The 16,504-nt window shown below is 45.6% G+C and overlaps 1 protein-coding gene across 3 annotated transcripts in view; it reads left to right on the top strand.

Annotated features, from left to right (window-relative positions):
• Nucleotides 1–15,997, top strand: part of stard4 (StAR related lipid transfer domain containing 4) — a 35,222-nt gene extending 19,225 nt beyond the window's left edge. Inside the window, exons 1-4 of one of the 3 annotated variants that reach the window (XM_070865015.1) lie at nucleotides 9,803–9,883; nucleotides 10,063–10,271; nucleotides 14,359–14,473; nucleotides 15,223–15,997. In XM_070865015.1, coding sequence (XP_070721116.1) covers nucleotides 14,371–14,473; nucleotides 15,223–15,449 — 330 coding nt within the window. In that variant the 5' untranslated portion in view covers nucleotides 9,803–9,883; nucleotides 10,063–10,271; nucleotides 14,359–14,370 and the 3' untranslated portion in view covers nucleotides 15,450–15,997. Of the gene's footprint in view, nucleotides 1–9,756; nucleotides 9,884–10,062; nucleotides 10,272–14,355; nucleotides 14,474–15,222 lie in introns of those variants that run through there. The other 2 variants (XM_070864927.1, XM_070864841.1) reach the window with 2 other exon arrangements.
• Nucleotides 15,998–16,504: the final 507 nt, after the last annotated feature.

The following is a 16,504-nucleotide window of genomic DNA, read 5'->3' on the forward strand; positions in this document are numbered from 1 at the left end:
TAGGAATGAGTGACCATAATATGGTTGAATTTCAAAATCAGTTGGTGGATGAGAAAGTTGGTTCTCAAACCAGGGTCCTAAGCTTAAATAAAGGAGACTACAAAGGTATGAGGGCAGAGTTGGCTAAAGTGGATTGGGAAAATAGACTAAAGAATGGGACAGTTGATGAGCAGTGGCAGACATTTAAGGAGCTATTTCATAACTCACAACAAAAAATATATCGCAATGAGAAGGAAAGATTGTAGGAGAAGGGATAACCACCCGTGACTAACTAAGGAAATAAGGGGGCATATAAAACTGAAAACAAATGCATACAATGTGGCCAAGACTAGTGGGAGGCCAAAGAATTGGGAAATTGTTAAAAGCCAGCAGAGAACGACTAAAAAAATGATTTGAGAGGGGGAAGATAGATTATGAAAGTAAACTAGCACGAAATATAAAAACAGATAGTAAGAGTTTCTGCGGTACATAAAAAGGAAAAGAGTGGCTAAAGTAAATATTGGTCCCTGGAGGATGAGACTGGGGAATTAATAATGGGGAACAGGGAAATGGCCGAAACGTTGAACAAATATTTTGTATCGGTCTTCACGGTAAAAGACACTAAGAACATCCCAATAGTGGATAATCAAGGGGCTATAGGTAGGGAGGAACTTAATACAATCACGATCGTTAATGAAGTAGTACTAGGTAAAATAATGGGACTAAAGGCAGACAAGTCCCCTGGACCTGATGCCTTACATCCTCGGGTATTAAGAGAAGTGGCTGCAGAGATGGTGGATGCATTGCTTGTAATCTACCAAAATTCCTTGGATTCTGGGGCAGTCCCAGCAGATTGGAAAATTGCAAATGTAACGCCCCTATTTTAAAAAAAAAAAGGAGACAGAGAAAAAGCAGGAAACTATAGACCAGTTAGTCTAACATCTGTCATTGGGAAAACGCTGGAGACCATTATTAAGGAAGCAATAGCGGGACATTTGGAAAAGCATGATTCAATCAAGCAGAGTTAGCATGGTTTTATGAAAGGGAAATTATGTTTGATAAATTTGCTGGAGTTCTTTGAGGATGTAACGAGCAGGGTGGATAAGGGGGAAATCAGTGGATGTGGTGTATTTGGATTTCCAGAAGGCATTCGATAAGGTGCCACATAAGTTATTGCACAAGATAAAAGCTCACGGGGTTGGGGGGAATATGTTAGCATGGATGGAGGATTGGTTAACTAACAGAAAACAGAGTCGGAATAAATGGGTAATTTTCCAGTTGGCAAACAGTGACTAGTGGGATGCCGCAGGGATTGGTGCTGGGTCCTCAACTATGTACAATCTATATTAATGACTTGGATGAAGGGACCGAGTGTAATGTAGCTAAGTTTGCTGTTGATACAAAGATGGGTGGGAAAACAAATTGTGAGGAGGACACAAAAAATCTGCAAAGGGATATAGACAGGATAAGTGAGTGGGCAAAAATGTGGCAGATAAAGTATAATGAGGGAAAATGTGTTTTCCACTTTGGTAGAAATAATAGTAAAGCAAATTATAATTTAAATGGAGTAAAATTGCAAAGTGCTGCAGTACAGAGAGACCTGGGGATCCTTGTGCATGAAACACAAAAAGTTAGTATGCATGTACAGTATGTAATCAGGAAGGCAAATGGAATGTTGGCCTTTATTGCAAGGGGGATAGAGTATAAAAGCAGAGAAGTCCTGCTACAACTGTACAGGGTATTGGTGAGGCCACACCTGGAGTACTGCGTACAGTTTGGTCTCCGTATTTAAGGAAGGATATACTGTATTGGAGGCTGTTCAGAGAAGGTTCACTAAGTTGATTCCAGAGATGAGGGGGTTGAGGAGAATAGGTTGGGTCTATACACATTGGAGTTCAGAAGAATGAGAGGTGATCTTATTGAAACTTATAATGTGGGGCTCGACAAGGTGGATGTAGGGAGGATATTTCCACTCATAGGGGAAACTAAAACTAGGGGACATAGAATAAGGGGCCGCCCATTTCAAACTGAGATGAGGAGAAATTTCTATCCGATTTTCTGTCCCAGAGAGCTGTGAAGGCTGGGTCATTGAATATATTTAAGGCAGAGATAGACAGATTTTTGAGTGATAAGGGAGTAAAGGTTTATGGGGAGCGGGCAGGAAGTGGAGCTGAGTCCATGGTCAGATCAGCCATGATCTTATTAAATGGCGGAGCAGACTTGAGGGACCAAATGGCCTACTCCTGCTCCTATTTCTTATATTCTTATATTCTCTAGAGTTTAGAAGAATGAGAGGTGATCTCATGGAAACATACAAAATTCTTACAGAGCTTGACAGGGTAGATGCAGGGAGGATGTTTCCTCTGGCGGAGGAGTCTAGAACCAGGGATCACTGTCTCAGAATAAAGGGTTGGCCATTTAGGACTGAGATGAGGAGGAACTTCTTCACTCTGGGTTGTGAGCCTCTGGAATTCTCTACCCCAGGGGGCTTTGGAGGCTCAGACTTTGAGTATATTCAAGACAAAGATCGACAGATGTTTGAATATTAAGGGAATCGAGGGATATGCGATAGAGCAGGAAAGTGGAGTTGTGTTCAGTTATCCACGACTCCGAGGGGCTGCCTAAGAAGAAGCGAAGAGAAGTTGACGTAGAAGATCAGTCATGATCTCATTGAACGGCAGAGAGGGCTCGAGGGGCAGAATGGCCTACTCCTGCTTCTAATTCATATGTTCATATCACTTAGAGATGTAAGGAGCATCTTGAGACTAAGGAAATGGGAGAGATGCTTAATAAATATTTTACATTAGTTTTTACAGATGAAGGTGAAAGTGGGCATGTCGAGCTTTCAAAGAACATTTTATATTTTTTTAAAAGGGGACTAAACATAGCAAAATCACCAGGTCCAGATGGTATACGTCCCATAATACTGAAGGAAGTTAGGGAGGAGATAAAACTGGCACAAACCATAATTTTCCAAAAATCTTTTGAAATGGGAATTTTGCTGGAGGACTGGAGACTGGCAAAAGTTCCACTCCTGTTTGAAAAAGGGATCAGTATAAGGCAGGAAGTTACAGATCAATATGGTTGTAGGTAATATCACCTGTCTTTGCTCATGCCTCAGCTCATCTGCTGCTGAAACCCTCATCCATGCCATTGTTACCTCCGAACTCCACTATTCCAATGTTCTTCAGGTTGGCCTCCCATCTTCCACCCTCCATAATCCTGAGATCATCCAAAACTCTACTGTCCATATCCTAACTCGCACCAAGTCCTCCCTGTGCTCGCTGATATACATTGGCTGCCAATCCACCAACACCTTAAATTTAAAATTCTCAGCCTTGTGTTCAAATCCCTCCATGGCTTCGCCCCTCCCGAGCTCTATAACCTCTTCCAGCCGAACAACCCTCTGAGAACTCTGCGTTCCTCAACGCTGGCCTCTTGTGCATCCACCATTGCCAGCTGCGTCTTCAGCTGCCTAAGCCCTAAGCTCTGGAATTCTTTCCCTAAATCTCTGCCTAGCTACCTCTCTATCCTTTTAAGATGCTGCTTAAAACCTACCTCTTTGACCAAGCTTTTGGCCACCTGTTCTAATGTCTCCTTCTGTGTTTTCTTACTGTGAAGCAGCTTTGGACATTTTACTATGTTAAATGCGCTATATAAATGCAATTTATTGTTGTAAAAATCTAGGCCCTAAAATTCCTAGCCCTGGGAGGGTGCTGCAGCAGTAGCCAGAAGGCTCCAAGACCAGCAGCCAGGTGCACACTACTGCAAACATCATAGGTCTGTAGTGCGGGCCTGGCTGCTGGTCTTGGAACCTTCTGGCTACTGTTGGGAAATCACAGCCAAAAAGCCTTCAGATCCGTGATGAGGCTGAAAGTGAAAGGTGAAACATGCCTTCTCGGGCATTACTCCGATTTGAGGGGGATTCAGATGCTAGGTCTAATAGCAGCTTCTTTGGGTTTCCATTTCACAGGCCGCTATTTGGGTAAGCCTTGAGATAAATGAGGCTGAAGGGCCCCCTCCTATGTTATTTATATGGCCGTGCTTCGCTTGAGTCCTGTAGATGTTGACACTCTACTTCCTCTCAGAGGAAAATCGGGCAAATGTTCTGATATTTGCTGCGCAGGAGATCCAATGCATTGGGTACATATCTAGGAAGTCTCCTCTATTTCATTTATGAATTTTCAGAAGGTGTTTGATAAGGAACCACATAAGAGACTTATTACTAAAAGTAATGAACAAGGGAGGTTTTAGCACTGGCCGTTAAGGCCCGTTTTGGTGATTAAAATGGTGGCTGCCTCATTTCCACCCGCTTGCAGCAGGTCCTGTAGCGGCCGCCATTTTCAGCAGGTTGGCAGTATTCCCTTGCCTGTGCTCATAGCAAGTATTTTAATTAGCAAGAGCGTGACTTAATAGGTATGCAACGATGAATTGACGCAAACTCATCCATTTTGGAACTTGCCGCTCCTCTTGCCGCCTTCTCCAAAGCACGTCCATCCATGCAGCCATTGGTAGCGCGGAGAGGTGGGAGGTGGTGAGCTATAAACCTGTACAATAAACAGCTGCTAGGATAACTGATAACTATGGAGAGTTAAGACTATGGGCTTTATTTTCGCCACCATTGGGCCGTTTTTTTCACGCTGCTGATTTTTTTTGAGTAATCTTGATTTTGCAACTTTCCTCAAAGTTTGTACAGCAGCGACGACTGTCGGCATTGGATTTTTTGGCGCAGTGTCTGGGTGAAAACTGATTTTCGCACTGTTTTTGGCCCTCTTTGGCCATTTAACTGATCTTCGCCAACACCAATTTTTTTCAGGAGGGCGCACCTTCAGTACCGATCAGAAAAGCCTTACGTTAACTTAAGAAAATCGGCGCTGAGTATATTTGAGTTTTTGGAGCGAGGGAAGAAGACAATTTAAAACACAAATTCATGATGATTTTTGCAGAGGGAACTCTGAAAATAACTCAAGTTCATTTTTCCCACAGAATGTTTTTGAGAATGTTATGTGAGAAGGCAAATTGCGACTCCACCTCAATACAGAATCTCTGCTCACGGGGCTCCAGATATGGGTTGGAGGAGTGCCGCCCAACTGGCGGCAGGATCACTCTCTCGGCCAGACACAAGCACAGGAGCTCGGTGCTTGGATTCCATCCCCGCCCCCCCGGCTTCTTTCCAAGCTGAGTGCGATCTCCTGTGTTTCTGGCCGGCCGAGGGAGCGATCCTGCCGGCATGCACTCCGAACTGTGCAGTGGAGATGGCACAGCAGCAAACATACGCATTTCGGCAGAAGCTATAAATAGTGCCTTAATCACTGTGCGCGCATCTCCATAGAGACACAGTCTAGTGTTGTGCATGCGCAGACCAGAGTGTGGTCCATTCTGCTAAGGCATTCACCCAGCAAAGGTGTGAATACTTCAGTAAGTATTGTCTCTCAATATCAAGAATAACAAAATTAATAATAATTATGGGTGCAACTCTGACTATGCCTCATGTCATAAGGTTAACTTGCATGCCATGCAGAGGCGACGGATAATACAATGCTAACATCGCAGAAACCAGATCGCTCGGGCATTAATGGAGAGGAGGCCATACCCTGATCAAATCTACAGGGGCAGGCGTTCATACCTACACCCGAGTGAGGCAGACTGCATTCGCAGGCTGCGATTTGGAAAGGGTGTCATCGCAGAGATCTGCCAGCTAGTCAGGGCAGACATACAGCCAAGAAGTAGCAGGAGGACGGCCCTACCTGTGGAAGTGAAGGTCACTGCAGCACTTACCTTCTAAGCTTCTGGCTCATTTCAAGCAGCAACTGGGAGATATGCTACACCTCGCAGCACGCCACACATTGCTGCATTCGACTGCACTGTATGCCAAAAGGAACTAGTTCATCAATTTCCCTATGACTACGCAGGCAATGCAAGACAGGGCTGTGGGGTTCTCCAGAATTGCTGGCCTCCCAAAGGTACAGAGTGCGATCGACTGTACCCACATCACCTTGAGCGCACCTTTGGACAACTCCGAGGTTTATCGCAACAGGAAAGGGTTCCACTCCCTAAATGTCCAGCTCGTCTGCGACGATATGCATCGGATCATGGCAGTGGAGCCTCTTATCAACAAAGGCAGGCATTGATGCGGAGATTCAACATCACCTCCAGTGCACCATCCTTCGGCCGTCTGAGGAAAAGAGTGTTTGAAGACCCAGCCCTCAAATCTACCACCAAGTTCATGGTCTTCAGGGCTGTAGTAATACCCACTCTCCTGTATGAATCTGAGGTAAAGATGATGTATAGAAGGCACCTCAAGTCGCTGGAGATATATCACCAACGATGTCTCCGCAAGATCGTGCAAATCCCCTGGGAGGACAGGCGCACCAACATCAGTGTCCTCGACCAGGCTAACATCCCTAGTATTGAAGCACTGACCAGACTCGATCAGCTTCGCTGGGCAGGCCACATAGTGCGCATGCCAGATACGAGACTCCCTAAGCAAATGCTTTAGAGCGGACAGTTGGCATACTGAAGCAGCGTTTCCGATGCCTGGACCACTCTGGAGGCTACCTGCAATATCCCCCTCACCATGTCGGTCAGTTCACTGTCGAGTGCTGCATGCTGCACAACTTAGCCATCATTTGGGGACAGATACTGGACATTGAAGATCCTCCTGAGGGGAGAAGAGGGAGGTGGGGGGGGGGGGGGGGGAAGAGGCTGACGAGGACGAACCCATGCCACCACCTCAACCCGCAGGACGACGACGGAGGAGGCAGCCTCGTGCACCTATAGCTATATCGAGAGGCTTGTGTCAGCAGCTAATCCGTGATCGCATTGCTGCCTGAAGGCTAAATGGCTCGACTGTTGACTCTTTGCACTTAGTCTGAAAAAGTAACGTACATCATAATGTACGTAATGTTGTGTTGGTTTATGTTGCTTTAATTCAAAAAATAACGTGTAGGATTCTGGTTAAATTAAAAAAAAAATTAGGTTTATTAAACATTTGTACAGTTGTACTTAACTTAAATAAAAACATTTGTAGCAAACTTTAAACTTTTCAATGAAGGAAACAACAAGTAGCTGCAACCAACAAACAAACAAACTCTAGATGCAGCCATCTCTCCTCCCCCTTATTCGGAGACCTTAGCACTGTACGCCCCTTTTCCCCTCTTGCCGCCTCTACCCCTTTACCCCTACCCGGTGTCACAGACTTCTGCTTCCTCCCCCCCACCCCAAGGTTTTTACTGCTTTCTGCGTGAAGGCGCATTTGTTGTTGGGGGGATTGGACAGGGACAGACCTAGCAGACAGCACTGTGGAAGGTCCGGGTTCCTCTTCAGACTCTTCTTCAGCCTGTGGATCACATTACCTGAGGTTGGTCTGGCGATTGGAAAGTGAGTGTCAGCAGTTGATGCTGCTTATTGCTGTTGGGCAATGACAGCCTGGGTGTGTCCACTTATTGCAGCAGCTATCTCCAACATTCCCTCCCTAATCTCCGATATCCCCTCCCTCATCTGTCCCAACAGTTCTCCCCTTCCTCCAGACAGTGTAGCTACTTCTACTGACAGTTCCACTAATTCTACCCTCACCCCACCCATGTTGTCCAGGAGCGATCTGGTTAGCTCAATGCTCTCCCCACTCATTCCCATGAGCTGTCCTATGTCCCCTGCATCCTGCATTTCAGGTTGAGCTCTCCTTCCCATCCTCCTCGGCCGTCTCCCAGGCGTGGCTTGCTGCAATCCACTGGGACCCGCAGCCTCAGACTGTACACCATGAAATGTCGCCTCGGTTGTATCGCTCAGCAAAGGGCTTGGTGCCCTCAGGGGGTTCACCGGTTCCAATTCCAATGTAAGTATTGGGGTCTTCCTGCTGCCCTTCCTTCTCCAGCTCATCCTCGCCCTGATGTTGATGAAGAATATCTGGATTGACGGCTTCCTGATCGTGCTCTGCTTCTACTTCTGCTTCAGCTTCTGTCTCTTCCTGATACGCAACATCTGCAAAACATAACAGAGCAGATGTTTGGTTAGCAGCAGGGGAAGGGGCAGAGAGGGTCAGCGTGACATGAGTACACGGGTCACACAATGCAGGCTCTTTTCAAAGACCATGATGCCAACCCAGACTGTGCAATTTTCAGGGCTTACCCTCTCTCGGTAACCTGGGCCTAGCATCCACATTGATGGTTGATCTTCTCTTGTGAGATTTAATCACATCAGCGATTCTCTGTTCCACGGCTGTTAGTTGCCGCTTACTTGACTGTTTTTGACCGGTCCAGTTTTTGACCTTTCTCGGTTGATCTGTGACACCTTCCTCTGCAAAGATGAAAATATAACTTTTTAAGAAAGGGTCCTTCTGCTGTGACACGCACACGCACCGCAGCACCAAAATTCAATTTTACTTTGGCGAAAGTTGGGCACTAAAAAATCGGCCGTTCATCCTCCTGGGCGCCAAAAATCGGCAAAGAGGAAAATTGAGCCTTATGTAATTGGAGTGAAAACTACTTCCTATGAGATGCATCAAATCTCCCCCTCTGGTCAGTCAAACATTACAGGTGGTAAATACTTTAAAATTAAACTATAGTGTACTACAGTTGTAATAATTTCAGGACAAAAATCAAACCTGCATTTCCTTAAATTTTATACATTGGAGTTTTCTAGTTTAGGAACTGATAAAAGTTTGGTAGTCTGTTTTTAAAAGGCTCAACACCATATTCTCACCGAGTTCTTCAGAAGTCTGCTGTTAAAAATGTCATTGATCTCTCTTCTGGACTGTTTACACCGATTATCTCCTGAGCAAGAGTTCATGTTGCCCTTTTTATTTTTTTCTTTCCATTGATGTTTCATGCAGCGGTTTAAGACTTTGTGGTGTTTCCAGTCACAGACCCTCCAGATTTGAGCCTGTGCTTTAACACTCACTCACCAGGGAGTGAATCCCCTTTGTGATATGCAGACTAGTACACTGGTCACTGCTAGCTACAAGATGGTAGATCCTCCTCCCCCCTCCAGCACCATGGTGGAGTACAAACTCCACACAGCAAACATCTGGGTGAAAGATCTGTGGAGCTGTGGCAGCCAGTGAAAATGGGAGTACCAGGCAGCCTGGCAGCTATTTGTGGATCCCACACAAGAACCAGAAAATGTCCACAAAAATAAATGCTCCAATCCTACACGGGCCAACACTGAACTCGATAGCAAAACCCAGGAGCCGTCACCAAATAATCCAACACAGCACCTGCTTGAGAACGTAGGCCTCCTGCTGAGGATAGCCTCAGAAAGAACGCGTTGCACAACAGATTCTCCGCTCCACTCATGTAAATTTAGCAGGCACCAAAATATCGGTGCTGCCTGCACATCTTTCTGTGGGTGGCCGTTGGCTTTGGCCTGCAGTGTCACTGGCCATTTTCCGGCCTATTCGAATTTCTAGGCCGAGTGGTGGCTTTGGGGATGAAAAGCAAAGAGGAGTGATGGATATTTTCAGATTGGCAGGATGTGCGATCTGTGCAGGAATTTTTTTTTTCATTTATATCGATGATTTGGACATTGGTACAAAAACAGTTATATTCAAGTTTAATACCAAGTTAGGGGGGCATGATGAATTGTGAGGAAAAATACAGGAGATTACAAGATGAAATGGGATAGGTTAATGGGGAGAAGGGGAAGATAGATAGTGCTGCTTTAAAACATAATTCCTATGGGAATAGGCTTTAGAATCTTTCCTTTATGTAAAAGTCAGTATGTTCATGTAAAAGAACATGTGTATAGATTTTTAACAAGGCACTTGACTGTAATTCTCAGTTACAAAACTCAAGGGATTGTGAAGGAGGCTCCAAACAGGATAGTGGATTACATTCGCCCTGGCCCATATAGGTTAGACTGGGACAGTCTATTGACCTCCTTGAACATTGTTGGGGAATTTGAACAGGTAAGATGATCCACTGGATAGTGACAAACATTTCTGTATTTTTAGGCATTTGCCTCCTGCATCCATTGGGAGATTTTCCTCTGAAATCCTGCAGACAGGGAAAATCAAACCTTTCTGTCGGATTTTGTTGTGCTTTTTTCAATGTCTAGTTTTCAACGTGTTGTTTTTTTTCTCCCTAGTTCTCTTTAGAACTCTTAGCTTTCCAGGTACTTTTTCCCATCAGGAAGACATGCTGCTATTCTCGGCGGTGTTGGTCGTTTTGGGTGAGAACTGAGTCGGCGAAAACTTCCACAACTGAGTTCCGTCGGCGGTTTCGAAGTACCGCTGGGGAGCGGACTGCCAGCGTGCACTGCCATCACCCGATTTTTGACTCAGCCGTAACCCATAGGTAAGTTTGGGGGAAAAAAACGCCCACGAGAAGCAGCGTTGCTGGGTGGTAGGTAAGTAGCCCTGCAAAAAAAGGTAAGTTAATGGGTTTTTACTAATTATTTTTAAATTCTCTTACAATGATTAAAGTGAAAAGGGTCCTGAGAGTATTTATCTGTTTTTTTTAATTTTACGATTTTGAAAAATTATTTTTTGTGTTTTTCTCCTCCTAGGCCCAACCCACAGCTTTGGTGTAAATTTTAGTAATTATCGCTCATTTTTTTTAAGAATCGCCAAATCGGCCCAAGATTCCATTTTTCCGCTCATAATCAGGGAGTAAGGTCCATTTTTTTTTCGCCGGGCGAATTTTTTTCTTTTTTTTTAATGGAATTTTTCCCCGGCGATAGTTTGAGAATCTTAGCAGTATTTTTGGGCAGTAATCCGGCGCTGGTGGATTTTTATGAAATTCTAGCCCCTAGTCTTCCTATTCCACTGGTTCAGGTGGGTATTAAATATCCCATTGAGGGGGGGAACTGGGTGTCTCAGTGGGTTAGACTGTTGGCTGTAAGGGTCCTATACGAAATGAGTATGGGCAGTCCCAATACAGTTTCTAGTAAGTATGAGCCTACAGCAAAAATCTGTCCCTAACATTAAGACAGAACTAAGATGTTTGATAGGGGAAATGGAAAATGTAGTACTGGTTCAATATGTAGTACTGGTTCAATATGTAGTACTGGTTCAATATGGGGTGTTATGAAGTTGGCCTGAACCAGTGGAGAAGGTCAGGAAATATGACCAGAGATTGGAGTGGGGGGAAAAGGAGGACAGGGGATCGGGTAGGGGGAGAGGGGAGGGGGTTGGAAGACAGGACATGGGATTGGGGAGGTTGGGTGAGAGGACAAAGGATCGGGCGGGGGGTGGGGGGGAGAGGAGGACAGGGGATTGGAAGGGGTAAGGAGTGGACAGGGGATCGGGGGTGGGGGGGAGGAGAGGACGGGATCGGAGGGGGGGAAGAAGAGGACTGGATCGGAGGGGGGGAAGGAGAGGATGGGATCGGAGGGGGGGAAGGAGAGGATGGGATCGGAGGGGGGGGAAGGAGAGGACGGGATCGGAGGGGGGGGAAGGAGAGGACGGGATCGGAGGGGGGGGAAGGAGAGGACGGGATCGGAGGGGGGGAAGGGTGGGGAAGGAGAGGATGGGATCGGAGGGGGGGGAGGAGAGAATGGGATCGGAGGGGGGGAAGGAGAGGATGGGATCGGAGGGGGGGGGAGGAGAGGATGGGATCGGAGGGGGGGAGGAGAGAACGGGATCAGAGGGGGGGAGGAGAGGACAAGAGTTTGGGGGGAGTGGAGGAAGAAGGAAAGGACGTGATCGGAGGGAAGATCGGAGGGGGGGGAAGGAGAGGACGGGATCGGAGGGGGGGGAAGGAGAGGACGGGATCGGAGGGGGGGGAAGGAGAGGACGGGATCGGAGGGGGGGGAGGAGAGGACGGGATCGGAGGGGGGGAAGCTGAGCACGGGGATTGGTTGGGGAGGAAAGGACGGGGGGCGGGGGGGGGAAGGACTGGTGATTGGGGAGGGGGGGAACATACGAACAGGAGTAGGTCATTCAGCTCCTCGAGCCTGTTCCGCCATTCAATGAGATCATGGCTGATCTGCGACCTAACTCCTTTAGCCAATATCCCTTAATACCTTTGGTTAACAAAAAGCTATGGATGGCCGATTTAAAATGAAAAATCTAGCATCAATTGCTGTTCGCCGAAGAAAGTTCCAAACTTCTACCACGCTTTGTGTGTAGAAGTGTTTCCTAATTTAACTCCTGAAAGGTCTGGCTCTAATGTTTAGGCTATGCCTCTTAGTTCTGGAATCCCCAACCAGCGGAAATAATTTCTCTCTACCCTATCTGTTCTCATTTTCTTGAAAAGTACGATCAGATCGCCCCTTAACCTAAATTCCAGGGAATACAACTCTAATTTGTTTCATTTCTCCTCATAACTTAACCCTTGAAGTCCGGGTACCATCCTGGTAAACCTATGCTGCACTCCCTCCAAGGCCAATATATGCTTCCTAAGGTGTGGTCTAACCAGGGTTTTGTATAGCTGCAGCATAACTTCTGTTCACACTCGTATACACACAGACACGCACACGCATATATACAGATGCACACATACGCATACACACATTCTCACACATTCACCCTCGCATACACACATTCGCATGCATACAGATACACTCATGCATAGACACAGACAATGAGGTTAAGTGTAATATTGATTTTTTTTTTTGCAAGCATTTCTTAGATCATTAATTGTTTCATACCTTTCCTGGTGTATTTTCACATATATAAAAGAAAACCTATCTGCAGCCTTTGACACGATTGACCACTCCAACCTCCTCCAATGCCTCTACTCCGTCGTCCAGCTGGGTGGGACCGCACTCACCTGGTTCCATTCTTCTCTATCCAGTCGTAGTCAGAGAATCACCTGGTGTCCCCCAGGGATCTATCCTTGGCCCCCTCTTATTTCTCATCTACATGCATGTCTGCGAAATCATCCTAAAACACATCAGGTCCCTCATGTACGCTGACGACACCCAACTCAACTGAAGTTGCATGTTCAGCCATGAACTCACTGAATGGTGGTGCAGGCTGGAGGGGCCGAATGGCCTACTCCTGCACCTATTTTCTATGTTTCTATGTTTCTACCTCACCACCACCTCTCTCAACCCCCCCCCCCCCCCCCCCCCCCCACTGTCTCTAAATTGTCAGATTGTTTGTCTGGCATCCAGTACTGCCTCAACTCATCATCAGCTGAAACTCTCATCCACGTCTTTGTGTTGGAATTGTCAAGATTGTCCTGGCCGGCCTCCCATCTTCCACTGTATAAACTTACAGTCATCCAAAACTCTGTTGCCCGCATCCTAAAGGGCACCAAGGGGGGAGTTTTAACGTGATTGAGTGGGTATGGGTGGGGGGTTAAATGGGCAAAAGTTTCAAGCATGTCGGGAAGCAGGTAAGCAACCCACTAACTTTGGGTTTTACTGAGGTGGAACAAGGGGGTGGGCAGCCAACCCACACCCAAGAGGCGGGCTGGCATTGTAAATATGTTAATGAGGCTGGTAGTCTTGGATTTAGGTTTTGCTGTGGCTAGCCGGCTTTCCCATTGAGGACAGCCTTGGGGAGCACTCCTTTGGGCCATGAGGCGTGTGGGTGCTTCCTCCTGCCCTCCTCAAGCTCCCCACTATCAGAATCCACCACCCCCCATAGGAAACCCCCATCCCAGAGTCAGGGATTGGACCCCATCCCAGGTTTGGGGAATGGACCCCCTTTGGGATTGGAGTACCACCGGGTCGAGGATCAGACCTACAAGCTCCTGCAGCCTTGTCCGGAGAGCTCACTGCCCGACTGGAGGCCAAGCCTGTTAATCAGGCTGACTTTCACGGGGGGAACCTGTCGGGGCCAAGAGTTGCATGCTGTGGAGTTAAATCTCCACAGCGTGCGGTGAAACCCAGTCTTCCGGGTTTCCTGCGTACCAGCGGAACCCTGCTCCCAGCACCTCGAGAAGTAAAAATTGCCCCAAAGTTCTGTTCATCCATCACCCCTGAGCTCACTGATCTACATTGGCTCTCAGGCCAGCAACGCCTCAATTTTTAAATTCTCATCCTTGTTTTCAAATCCCTCCATGGCCTCGCCCCTCCCTATCTCTGTAATCTCTTCCAGCCCTACGACCCTCTGAGATCTTGGTGCTCCTCCAATTTTGGCCTCTTGCGCGTTCCCAATTTTTAATAACTCCACCATTGTCGGGCATGCTTTTAGCTGCCTGGGCCCCAAGATCTGGAAAACCCTCCCTAAACCCCGCTGTCTCTTTACCTCTCTTTCCTCCTTTAAGATGCTCCTTAAATCCTACTACTTTGATCAGGCTTTTGTTCATCTGTCTGAATATCTCCATATGTGGCTTGGTTGATAACATTCCTGTGTAGTGCCTTGGAACGTTTTACTATATTAAAGGCAAATTGTTGTTTATACAGGAAGATACCACAAGAAAGCATAATATGGAAAAATAATATCTTGTGTATAAATATGTATTAACCTCATACTATTTTACACAGCAGGACTGTTGTTTGATGCATTACACCACAGCAGGACAGTTGTGGAATGTCATTGCCCCAAGAGAGTTCATCGACTTCTCTTATACCACAGATTACCAGGATGGGCTGCTGTCTTGTGGTGAGCACATGTAACTAAGTTTACAACCATCTCTCCTTTTCTCCCCTTTCCTGGAGGAACATGCGTCTTCTGGCCATTAATACACAGCTGAGATTGTGAATCTGGAAATGCATGGAATTGTGGGTAGAAAGCAATGATAATGCAATTCAGTGCTCTCGAGATTTAAGATGCTGATTGCAGTACAATTGCAATTTTTTGTTCTATCAGACAGGCTGCTAGAGGCGTTAACTTCAGAAACAAACAGCATCAACATTATTGTTTCTTCTATTGCATAGATTTTTATTGCAAATTTTATCAGCCAAAAACTACTTGCATCCATTCAGTTCTCATGCACCTGTTTATTATTGACCCTCAATACCCAGTAGAAAATTCTCCATTTTACATATTTGTAATTGGGTTGCTCCCAGTTTTCTGCAGGTATATGAGAAAGAGAAAATGTTGATTCTGGTTTCCTGAACACAAGACTGCAGACCTCAAACACCGGGAATAATTACCGATATAAAAGTTAATTATATGAATTGTGCATCTCAGAGAGCCTGTTCTATTAATTTTTTTTTTTAAAGTCAGTGATACAACCCTGTTTTAAAAATAATTTGTCATTGTCCCCTGCTATGCTTTTTTTCAGTTAATTTGAACTTTTTATAATACATGTAATACAGCTTTGGAAGAAGGGTTTAGTTATTTTGGGGAGTAATGCTTTGAAATGATTAGTTGTATTAAAGGACAATCTTCTTGTTAACCCAATACAGGAGTCAGTGTTGAATATGAGGAGAAACGACCTAATTTTGTTCGTGGATTTAATCACCCATGTGGATGGTTTTGCATTCCTTTGAAGAGTGACCCTGACCACAGCCTCTTGACTGGCTTTATTCAGACTGATTTACGAGGAATGCTGCCACAGACTATAGTGGACTCTGCAATGGCAAATTCATTAATCAACTTCTATAATGAACTCCGGAATGCTTTGAAAACTTAGGTCTAAGCTGAAACAGTAACTATACACAATGTTTAAAATAATATTTTTCTTGTAATTCCTTGATACATGTTCCTTCCTACTGTGCTATAGAGGCAATAAGTGCAATATTTCCGTGCATGCAGAAAACAAGCGCAGGCAGCGGAAGGAGCATGCGGCAAACCAGATGCCCCACCCACCCTTTCCTCCAACGACTGACAGAGACTGTAATTCCCGTATTGGACTGTTCAGTCACCTGAGAACTCACTTTTAGAGAGGAAGTAAGTATTCCTCGATTTCGAGGGATTGCCTATGATGATTTATTGCCAGTGGCCAGGCTTGATGTGTTTCTTCATTTGATCTATTTATATGTATAAAAGCAATATTACAATTTCAATATAATATTAGTTTGCAGCTAATGGACTTTAGTTCTGATCTTGGTGTACATTTTAATTCCATAATTCCATATGATTGTATAGAATCATAGAAATTTACAGCACAAAAGGAGGCCATTCAACCTAATCCCACTTTCCAGCTCTTAGCTCCTAGCTTTGTAGGTTATGGTAATTCAAGTGCATATCCAAGTACTTTTTAAAGTGTGATGAGGGTTTCTGCCTCGACCATCCTTTCAGGCAGTGAGTTCCAGACCCACACTACCCCAAATGCATTACCTCATAATTCTACAAATTGAATTTCATTTGCCACTTTTCTGCCCACATGACCAGTCCATTCATATCTTCCTCATTATCAAACACATGGCCAATTATTGTATAATTTGCAAACCTCTTAATCATGCCCTTACGTTGAAATCCAAGTCATTGATATACATCACAAAAAGCAAGGGATTTAGTACTGAGCTCTGCGGAGCTTCACTGGAAACATCCTTCCAGTCATAAAAACACCCGTCGACCAAGACCCTTCCACTGAGTTCCACAGACCCCACCACCCTCTAGGTGAAAACATTTCGCCACAAATCTCCTCTAACCCTTTTACCAATTACTTGATTCCCCTGGTTATTGATCTCTCTACTTCCTGCCACCTTAAGCCAATTTTGGATCCAACTTGCCACTTTCTCTTCG

This window comes from Pristiophorus japonicus, chromosome 1, assembly GCF_044704955.1.
Source record: "Pristiophorus japonicus isolate sPriJap1 chromosome 1, sPriJap1.hap1, whole genome shotgun sequence".
NCBI lineage: Eukaryota > Metazoa > Chordata > Chondrichthyes > Pristiophoridae > Pristiophorus > Pristiophorus japonicus.